The 11,513-nt window shown below is 37.7% G+C and overlaps 1 protein-coding gene across 1 annotated transcript in view; it reads left to right on the top strand.

Annotated features, from left to right (window-relative positions):
• The window catches only part of FBXL17 (F-box and leucine rich repeat protein 17), a 567,698-nt gene extending 561,494 nt beyond the window's left edge, over window positions 1-6,204 (top strand). Inside the window, exon 9 of the mRNA XM_023732005.1 lies at window positions 5,063-6,204. Coding sequence (XP_023587773.1) covers window positions 5,063-5,203 — 141 coding nt within the window. The 3' untranslated portion in view covers window positions 5,204-6,204. The remainder of the gene's footprint in view (window positions 1-5,062) is intronic.
• Window positions 6,205-11,513: the final 5,309 nt, after the last annotated feature.

Here is an 11,513-nt window from a genome sequence, read left to right on the forward strand (position 1 = left end):
CAGAAGTGAGGAGGGTAACCTTACCGCAGCCTGGAGGACACCAGGTAAAGAAAAGGGAGACTTTCCTGACAGTGGATACTTAAAACCCAGACTGTGTTATTAAGGGAAGTTCTGGAATCTTCTTCTCCAGAGAGCCTTAAGGTAGAATAGATTCTTCTTGTACATAAAATGTTTTTTAAAGGTTACTACTGGCCCTATGGAAACCCTGGTGGCGTAGTGGTTAAGAGCTATGGTTGCTTACCAAAAGGTCAGCAGTTCAAATCCACCAGCCACTCCTTGGAAACTCTATGGGGCAGTTCTACTCTGTCCTATAGGGTCGCTATGAGTTGGAATTGACTCGACGGCAAGGGGTTTCAGGGTTTTTTTTTTTTTTTTTGGCTTACTGGTCCTATGATCATTTTATTTTGAACATTTCAACTGATGTTACCAAGGTTGATTTCTGTAATATCTCAAAAGTGGAAAAATATTGGGTAACACTATAGAGAATTGGTCTCTTGGAACATATTGTTAATTAATTTACACATTCAATGGCCATTTATTCAGTGCCTTCTAGAATAATAAGAGCTACCATTTGGGAACCTTTTTTTTTTTTTTTTAATGTCAATCACAGTGTGAGGCATATTATTACAATTAATCCTTATAACAATCCTATGACATAAGCACTTTTATCTTGTTTTTACAGTTGAGGACTAAATCTTAAAGAAATAAAATAAAACTAGATTTCAAACCTGTTTCTGGCTGACTCCAAAGTCTATAGTAACCACAGTTTTTATGCTTGTTCATTATTTTGTGAACAGCTCGATAGCCTTAAAGACAAAAGACAGTCTCTGATTTCCAGAGGCTTTTCTTCAGGTGAGAGAGAGAGGCAACTGAAGAAATGATTACAATGCAGGGTGAGAGGGCTCAAATAGAAGGCAAACCTTGCAGACTGCTTGCCATGGGTACACAGAGAAGATGTACCTAGCACAGCCTTGTGGGAGATAGGGCTCCTCGGAGAAGGCTTCCCTGAAGGAGGAGATTCTTGAGCTGAATATGAGTTCAGATAGGAGTTCATTAGGACATCACTGGTCATTGTAACTAGTATGTTAGTTTCTGACTTTGCTTTGTCCCTGGGTTTCTGTTTTTATTTGTAGTTAGTTGCTATTCATCATTCATTCACTAATATCTATGCCTGTGCTTGGGTACAAAAATGATTATAACTGTTGTGCATCTTAAGTTGGAGCAGGAGAAATCGCCATCAAACAAAGCATAATAATCTAACTTAAAAACATAATAATAAATACTATGAAGGAAACATGGGAGAGTGAACGACCTGCAAGCCTTACTTAATTTGGGGAGGGAGACAGAGATGAGGCAGTGATCAAAGTTCCCTAAAGAAATAACATTAAAAGGTAAGAACTCAGGAATGAGTAGGAGGTCATTATGGGGAAGTGGATTAAAAAGTATTCCAGGCAAAGAACAGCATGTGCAAAGACCTGAGGCTAGAAGGAACTTGGGAAACCTGATAAACTGAAATTAGGCCAGGTGGCTGGATGGTACCGAAGATATGCTAGAGAAAGAGGCAGGGCTAGATCACACATGGTCTCCTAAGTGTATTGTTATAAACTGCCTCAACTCAAACAAGACTTAGAGCATAAATTTAAATTTGAAAAATTAAAAATTATGTAGTTTAAAATCATCTTAAGACCATTAATTCATATTCTCAACTCTAATTAGTATAAAACAGTTCATTTTTATTCAAAATTACTTTCTTCTTAGGCTTTGAAAACAAAATTTTATATATCATACATAGATCAGAAAAAAAATCAACTGCACAGCCTGGTTGAATTTGGAATATAGGCTTATTTAGTCACAAGCCAGTTAAATAGAAAAAAGTTCTGACAAAAATTAAGTATCATCAACACAATGTTGACACATCCACTCTCAATAAAAAAGAAAGATAACAGCACAGTTTTCCAGATCAGCCAGAAGACACCAGGTTATTCAGAAAACTGCAGACGACTGAACTTCGTGGTTGTCATACCTCTAAGCAGGCTTTCAAAGGAAACATCAAGGGTTTGATGTTGTTTTAGGTTTTTCCTGGTGATCCTGATCTTTTTTAATAATGGACACTGAGAGGGAGCTCAAAAATGTGTATCACAAATACCTTCCTTCAGACTAACTTACGAGGTATAAATGAAATATTGATGTATTTGAAAATGCCCGAGTGTTCAGTAAAGATTTTAAATAAAGCTACCTAAAAGTTGTGGTTCTTAGGTTAATCATTTATTTATCTAAAGGATGAAGAAAGCTGTCTACTTCTGTGATATGAACTGCAATCAGCTTAAAAATAATTGACAAATTAATCCCTTCACAGCACAGCAATCGTAAAGGTGTTAGTTTTAATTAGGCCTGTCTGATTGCCTTGTCTAATCAAGAATCAAGGTGGTATCTTTGATGGTTAAGGTCTACTGGGGCCATCCCTGACCTGCCAGCCATGTATGTTTTAATTATTGATTCCTCACATTTCAACCTTTTCTCAAAGGGGCTTGAAGTTTGCAACACCTTAACATTTAAAGGGAAGAAAAATAAACATTTTCCCTGACACTTCTATTTAGAATTCTGTGTGTCCTCTACCATTCTACAGTTTTTGTCTGAGAAATGCTGTCAGTTCATGACAAAGTCAGATGCACATTAGAATGCTATCTTATTGCTTCCGTAACTCCCAAATACTAGATTTTTCAATGGACATTGTTAAGATCCTGACAAGTCACAATTACTTAGCTAATAGAAAATGCATTTGATTTCTTGATATCATATGTTTTAAAAGAAATCCCTGAGGATGAATATGTTGTTGTTAGGTGCCATTGAGTTGGTTATGACTCATAGCAACCTTATGTACAACAGAACAAAACACTGCTAGGTCCTGTGTCCTCACAATCATTGCTGTGCTTGAGTCCATTGTTGCAACCATTGTGTCAGTCCATCTTCTTGAGGGTCTTCCTCTTTTTCACTGATCCTCTACCCTACCAAGCATGATGTCCTTCCACAGGGACTGCTCCCTCCTGATAACATGTCCAAAGTATGTGAGACAAAGTCCTGTCATCCTGGCTTCTAAGGAGCATTCTGGCTGTACTTCTTCCATGACAGATTTGTTTGTTCTTCTGGCAGTCCATGGTATATTCAATATTCTTCACCAACACCATAATTCAAAGGCATCAATTCTTCTTTAATCTTCCTTATTCATTGTCCAACTTTCACATGCATGTGAGGCAGTTGAAAACACCATGGCTTGGGTCAGGCGCACCTTAGTCCTTAAAGTGATATCTTTGCTTTTTAACTTTAGAAAGGTCTTTTGCAGCAGATTTGCCCAATGCAAGGCATCGTTTGATTTCTTTTTCTTTTTTATTGTGCTTTAGATGAAGGTTTACAGAGCAAATTAGCTTTTCATTAAACAATTAATACACATGTTGTTTTGTGACATTGATTGCCAACCCCATGACATGTCAACACTCTCCCCTTCTCCACCTTGGGTTCCCCATTACCAGCTTTCCTGTCCCCTCCTGTCTTTTTGTCCTTGCCCGTAGGTTGGTATGCCCATTTAGCCTCATTTTGTTTTATGGGCCTGTCTAATCTTTCGCTAAAGGGTGAACTTCAGAAGTGACTTCAATACTGAGTTAAAAGGGTGTCCGGGGCCCATTCTCTTGGGGTTTCAACAGTCTCTGTCAGACCAGTATGTCTGGTCTTTTTTTTTGAGTTAAAATTTTGTTCTACATTTATCGCCAACTCTGTCCAGGAACCTCTATTGTGATCCCTGTCAGAGCAGTCGGTGGTGGTAGCCGGGCGCTGTCTACTTGTGCTGGACTCAGTCTGGTGGAGGCTGTGGTAGTTATGGTCCATTAGTCCTTTGGACTAATCTTTCCCTTGTGTCTTTGGTTTTCTTCATTCTCCCTTGCTCCAGATGGGGCGGGACCAGTGGAATATCTTAGATGGCCGCTCAGAAGCTTTTAAGACCCCAGTGTGTCATTTGATTTCTTGACTGCTACTTCCATGGTCGTTGATTGTAGATCCAAATAAAATGAAATCCTTTACAACTTCAATATTTTCTCCAGTTATGTTGATGTTGCTTATTGGTCCAGTTGTGAGGATTTTTGTTTTTTTTATGTTGAGGTGTAATCCATACTGAAGGCTGTAGTCTTTGATCTTCATCATAAGTGCTTCAAGTCCTCTTCACTTTAAGCAAGCAAGGTTGTGTCATCTGTATATCGCCAGTTGTTAATGAGTCTTCCTCCAATCCTGATGCCCCCTTGTTCTTTATATAGTCCAGCTTCTTGAATTATTTGCTCAGCATACAGATTGAATAAGTATGGTGAAAGGATATAACCCTGATACACACTTTTCTTGACTGTTAACTACGCAGTATCCCCTTGTTCTGTTCAAATGACTCCTTTTTGATCTATGTACAAGTTCCTCATGAGTACAATTAAATGTTCTGGAATTTCCATTCTTCTCAATGTTATTCATAATTTGTTTTGATCCATGCAGTTGAATGCCTTAGCATAGTCAATAGAACACAGGTAAACATCTTTCTGGTGTTCTCTGCATTCAGCTAAGATCCACCTGACATTAGCAGTGATATCCCTCATTCTATGCCCTCTTCTGAATCCAGCTTGAATTTCTGGCAGTTCCCTGTCAATGTTTTGCTGCAACTGCTTTTGAATGATTTTCAGCAAAAGTTTACTTGTGGGTGATATTGTTGGATAATTTCCTCATTCTGTTGGATCACTTTTCTTTGGAATGGGCACAAAGATGGATCTCTTCCAGTCGGTTGGCCAGGTAGCTGTCTTCCAAATTTCTTGGCACAGATGAGTGAGCACCTCGTGAGGGTGAATTTAATACTCAGAAATCAGGGAGGTAAGACAAAAAGGGACACTTCTTACAGAACATTTCCTCACACTGCTAAAAAGGTATGAGGAGAGGTCCCCGGTGGTGTTGTAAGCAGTCTGCAGCATGCCAGTGAGCACGAGCAGCTGAGTTGTCTTGGTGGTCCCCATGAATGACAGCAGCTCTTCTTTGGTTGCAGGTCAATGAAGTGACAGTGGAACAGCTGGTGCAGCAGTACCCCCACATCACCTTCAGCACCGTCCTGCAGGACTGCAAGAGGACCTTGGAGAGGGCCTACCAGATGGGCTGGACCCCCAACATGTCTGCTGCCTCCTCCTAACACTCCTGCCTATGCGTGGGTTGACTCTGATCAGTCAGCTGGGCAGAGAGGAATTGTAGATTAGGAGTGGGTGATCTCTTGGAAAGTTTTTAACTGTCGCCTGTGTGCGTGTGTACCCGTGTGTGTATATTTGTGTCTCGGCATACTGCATAGCATAAGCGCAATTGTTATTTGTTCCCACATGAGCTGGTTTCATTTTTTTTCTCCAAAATTAAAGAGTTTAAAAGCCACAAACCTTTTAGTGTAAAGTTGGAAGGCTTAGCTCTCAAAAAAGAAAGAAAGGTTTTTTTAATATGGAGTCAAAAACATTGATGTATTGTTTCGAGCTTCTAATTACTGCCACTTAGAGATATCAAAAACAGAAGTTAGGCTTCTTTTCTGAGGCGATAGAATTGTGGATTTCTACTGGTTATGACCAGTCACTGATGCTGCACTAATTAGAAGCCTGGAAACCAGTACTTTGTAGAAATTCCAAGCACACACACATGCAGGCACTCGCAATCTCTGACATTCCTGCACGTGTGCATGAGCATGCACACACACACACACACACACACACTAGGATGGTTTCTTTCTAGATCGTTTCTTGACAGACAGGCCCTCCTCCAGGCCACTAAGGGAACGTTTCTTCCACTGTGGCTGTGCCTAATTCAGTGTATCCACAGGTGCCCGACTTGCTATCTGGTGTAACTTAGTGACTAGAAAGAGTAAAGCCTTTTGTAAATTTTTTGTGTGTAGGTAACCATCTAAACTCCCCTGGCCAGCTCACAAAAGTGAATTATTCATTATTCCACAAATGCATTCTGTTGAGTAATAAACGTTTTAGTTGGGTTTTATGTTAACATTGCGTTAGCTTTTATTTCATAGATAAAAAACTGGTCAGGATATATTTTAATGATATTTGGAGCTAATCTTAGCATTATCTTCATTGAAGCCACCAATGTGATTAATGGTGTGCAGTTAGGAAAAAGAAAAAGAAAAGGAAAAAAAAAAAAACCCTGCAGATCATTTAATTATTTTGTTAATTTTGGTAATTATGAAAGTATTTTTTTGAGATTTGGAGATAGTCACATTAATAGAAGATTAATGGGTGAGATATAAGTAGACAATCTTTCTATTGATTTTGTTTGTTGCTTTGCTTTGGGTTTTAGAACAGGTTATTTGGATATATGCATGTTATCATTTTTGAATAGTTCTTATGCCACTGCAAAGATCTATTGCTGGCTAACGTGAGTTAACAAGAAAAAATAGAAAAGCTGTTCATTAAAATTCTGTTTACACTTGTTGTCAGAAATAAGCATTTCTCTGGTTTAATTAAAGATTGCCAGCTTTTAGTTAAGACAATACCTCTCAGTAAATGAATATATGTTTTGATTTCACACATCTTTACAATTAATTCATAGTAGGGACTCAGGCTCCGTAACCTTTCCTGTGTCTACGTTTATTATAAGACAGCAGGGAGCCTTTTTAAGCTAAAAAGTGATTATCTTTCACAGTAGAGCTAGAAACAAAACCCTGACTTGTGAATCTGCTATTTATTCTTCCCTGATGTGGGCATAACTGTTATTTGGTCTTAACAGATAAACTGAGGTTAGAGCTTCATTTTCTATAAGTCCCAATATTGCTAAAATGATACTAGCTATAAGAAGCAAAAGATATATTTACATTTGAATGTCATTCACTTATTTATAATGACTCCTTTTTTGTAAACAACTGTGTCCTTTGATTATGTCAACATGTTTCTGATATGGCATTTTTTGTTTTTAATTCCAATCAGCTAGGAAAATCTACTCAGTAAGTACCAAGGGTATTTTTCCCATAACTAAATGTGTTATTAATTTAATTTGAAGGGAATAAAATTTGTGTTAGGAAAAGGCCATTTACTAATAATAAACTGTGTTTCTTCTTGGACATTGAACTGTATTGTTTTCATATCCACCTCCCTACCACTGAAAAATATCTTATTTCCCAATATTTTAACTGGTTTTTAATCCAAAACTAATTTATAAGACAGTATGTGTAGTACTAGTAGCTTGAGTGAATAAGCAAAAGTTTAATTTTTATATATGTCACACTATATTTTAAATAGTAAAAAAAAAAAAAAAAAGACAAAAGATGGGAGCACCATCTCTAATACAGATGGTGCCATTTCGGTTCAAAGTTGTGATAATCTTTGGAGTGTTACAGTTTGGTTGTCAAATGGTTTTGGAAGTGTATAATTGATTTTTTTAAATGTTACATTGTCTGAATCTAAAGTACAGCACTATAACATGCTTTAGCTGTGGGGTGGGGTGGGGGGACTTGCACTTATTCCTTAAAATGTTGACTAATCCAGAAAGCCTGATGCAACCTAACCTAGAAAACTGCTTTGGTACATTTGTAGAAATCTGTAGAAATATCATATCCAGCCTCAAAGCATTAATCTTAAAAAAAAAAACAACCAGAAAAAGCATCACCCTGAGTGATCCTGTGATGGTTGTTGAATGTGTTCTCGTTAGATGCTTTGAAATGAGGCTTAAAATAATTTTTCTGGGCAATATAGAGTTTCTTTTTTTGCTTAGAATGTCATAAATACATGTGAACACATTTAATGCAGGGCTTTTCATCCTCTCCAAAATGTCAACAGTATTTTCAGAATAAAGACTATGAAATATATTGCTGTAGTGGAAAATTCTGGTCCTTTGTCTTTAATGTCTTTTTGAGTGGATAAAGAAAATTCACCCGGTTTGTAGTTTCTATATTTCCGTGAATCTTTTGACCTTGCGATGGGTTGCAATAAAAGAGAAACAAAACACTGTGTCTTTCGTTTTATTTTAGAGACAATAAATGGCCTTCCTGATGCTAGTTGAGTGTGATGCATGCAGTGGTGGGCGTCCTTGTGTGTTTCCCTCTGTACTTTATGTAGGTTTAACGAACCCAAAACAGTAAACAAGACTGTATTCAAGAGGCTGTAATTTGGCTGCTGATTACTGAGATAAAATTAAACCCTCAAGGGTTTTTGTGGCAAATATGTGGAGGGTTTTAAAGTGTATTGTTTAAAATTCCATTCCCTAAACAATCACTCATTCACTTAGCCATTTATTGAATTATTCAAAAATAATTAAATAAAACATTTATTTGGTAACAACTACATGACAGGCACTGTGGATTTAAAGATAAATGAAATGTATTCTCACCCTCCAGCTGCTCATAGCCTAGCAAGGAGACATTCTTGAAAACGAGCGATGACAGTGGAGTGTGGTAGGTGTAATAACAGGCACGATTACAGGGCACACACATAGGACAGAGTAGCAGCTTTGGGAAGGCAGAGCTTCACAGAGGAGCTTTTACCTGGGGTTAAAGGAGTAGTAGCAATTTACCAAGAGGAAGGGAGGACAACCTGGAAAACTGAAAAAAAAAAAAAAAAATATGTGCAAAGGCACGAGGGAATGAGACAGGGCCCTTGAGGTGACTGAGTATAAGAAGACGCTAGCCCTGGTGGCACAGAGGTTTACCACTGACTGCTAACCAAAAGGTCAGTGGTCCGAATCCACCAGCCACTCTGCGGGGAAAAGGATGAGGCAGTCTGCTCCTATGAAGATTACTGCCTTGGAAATCCTATGAAGCCGTTCTACTCTGTCCTACAGGGTTGCTAGGAGTCGGAATCAATTCAGCCACACAGGAGACAACAACAACAACAACATGTTGTGTAGGGGTGGTGGGGGAGGGGGGAGGTTCCAGGGAAAAAAAACAAGGGTTAATTGTAGAGAACTTCTCATGCCCTAGTAAAGAGTTTGGACTTGTAGGAAAGATCAGATCTGCTAGAAAAGTTTTGCTCTAAATTGTTTCAACAAGTACAAATGGAAAGTTTAAATGCCCGACTTTCACTTCTGGCCATTTGGTAGAATGGAGATCTTGAAAGATTTGCTGTTATGTGACATCTAAAACTTCATTAAAACATTTTTTTAAAAAAAGTCTAATTGGATGTGCCTACAAGAAAGCAAAGAAAATATGCTGCAGACAGGAACAAAGTAGGAACTATGTCCTCTGGGCCAGATGTGACCAGCTGAGTATTTTTATAAAGTTTTAACACAACCATTTGTTTAGGTATTGTCTATGGCTGCTTTGGAGCAGTGGTGGTGCAGTGATTAAGAGAGAGATCTGCTGTTAATTAAAAGGTCGGCAGTTCAAATCCACCAGCCGCTCCTTAAAAACCCTATGGGGCAGTTCTACTCTGTCTCATAGGGTCACTATGAGTCAGAATCCACTTGATGGCAATGAGTTTATGGCTGCTTTTGTGCTAAAATACAAGAGTTCAGTAGTTGAGATAAAGACCACATAGCCAACAAAGTCAAAAATTACTTTCTGGCCCTTTACAGAAAAAAGTTTGCCACCCTCTGGTCTAGAGGAGTAGTTCTCAAAGTGTGGTCCTCAGACCATAGCATTAGCATCACCTGGGAACTTGTCAGAAACACAGATTCTTGGACCCCCACCCCAGATCTACTGAATCAGAAATTTGAGGGCTAAGGCCCAGCTATCTGTCTTTTACCAAATCCTCCAGGTGACTTTGTTGCATGCTAAACTTTTATATCTAGAGAGATAAGTCTTGACATTGCCAGAATATTGGAGGCTACGTTGATCATAGCCTAGAATTTCCATAATAAAGGAAGACTGTGTAGAAAACTTTTAGCTAGTGAATAATGGAGAGTTGGATCAGAGTTCACACCTCACATAAAGCTGGGATCTCTGAAAGGCTGCTGCATGTAAACAGGATGAACCAAAAAAAAAAAAAAAAACTGAAGAGGTAGACAGCAAGGAAAATTTTCAGGCTTGATTAGTCATGAATCTTTTATTAAGGCTCCCCTGAAAATGAATAGCTACTAGCTAACATTCACATGGGCTTAACACCTGAATCTACACTATTTGCGTAGTTTCTGTTGCTGGTAATTATATTTTTAAAAGGACTCATGTCAGTACTGCTCAGTACCTGAGAGACGCAAACAGAAATCATCCCTAGAGAAAGGTACCCTCAATCTAGGCCTCAAACTCCACAGATGAGAGTCCCAACAAATACAAACTCACAATCTAAAATCACAAAGAACAAAAGGAAAAAAGTCAACATTAGCGTGAGTCAGTAGAAACAAATAATAGACCCACATTTTCAAAGGCTTCAGTATTAAATATTCAGATATATAATATGAAATAAATTTGTTTTATATATTTAAAGATATGAAAATTATTTAAAACATGTATTAGAAGAAACTTTTAAAAAATGAACAAGTAAATTTTTAAAAAGAACTAAATAGAATTTTTAGAAATGAAAGGTATAATTATTGAAATTTAAATATGGTGATTAAGTAGCATAGGAGATGCAGCTAAAAGGAGAATCCATAAACTGAAAAGTATATCTGAACAAAGTAAAAAGATACCTTTTTTAAAAGAGACGGATAACTTCCATATAGAAGACTGAGAGGTTAAGATACATGGGGTACAGTATAAGTCTTTCTAACATATATCTAATTTAGTCTTATAGAAGGAAAAAAAGAATGGGGGAAAGGCTATGTTTAAAGAGATAACGGAATTTCCAGTTGTTCATGGAAAAGAATGCAAAAAGGTTTTAGGGGAGAATATAAGAGGCTCAATGTTGGATGATTGGATGAGTTAATTTTGAGATGTTCACTAAATATCCAAGTAAGTATGTTGAGTTCAGTGTTGGATATAGAAGTTCAGAAGAGAGGTATATGCATATAGATGGCATTTTAAGCCATGAGCCTGGGTCAGATTATCAAGGGATTAGTTTGGATAGAAAAAGAAGAGATCCAAGGACTGTGCCTTTGAGCACTCTAACATATGGAAGTCAGGGGAATGAAGCAAAATCATCAAAGAAAACTGAAAAGGAATAACCTGAGTGGTAGAAGGAAACCAGGAGGATGTGCCGTCCTAGAATCAAGTGAAGAGAGTCTCGAGAGAATGTGATCGAACACATCATATGTTGCTGGTAAGTCAAGGAATGTGAGGGTCAGAACTGGCCATTGGATTTAACAACATGGAAATCATCTTTGATAAGAGCAATTTTGAAGAAATGTTGAGGGCAAAAAACTGGAGTGGATCAAATACTATGAAGCAAGCATATAACCTGGATGTCAAAATCACACAATAATAGTTTGAAAAATGAAATTTGTAAGCCAATGTCACTTATGGACACAATAAACTCAAAATGGCCTGGTTGAGTTTAACACATTAACATATTAAAGAGAAGTATGTAAGATTTTTTCCATGTAGACAATAAAAGCATTCAGGAAAATTCAATATTCATTCACGATAAAAATGT

Source organism: Trichechus manatus, unplaced genomic scaffold (genome assembly GCF_000243295.1).
Source record: "Trichechus manatus latirostris isolate Lorelei unplaced genomic scaffold, TriManLat1.0 scaffold00047, whole genome shotgun sequence".
Classification (NCBI taxonomy): domain Eukaryota; kingdom Metazoa; phylum Chordata; class Mammalia; order Sirenia; family Trichechidae; genus Trichechus; species Trichechus manatus.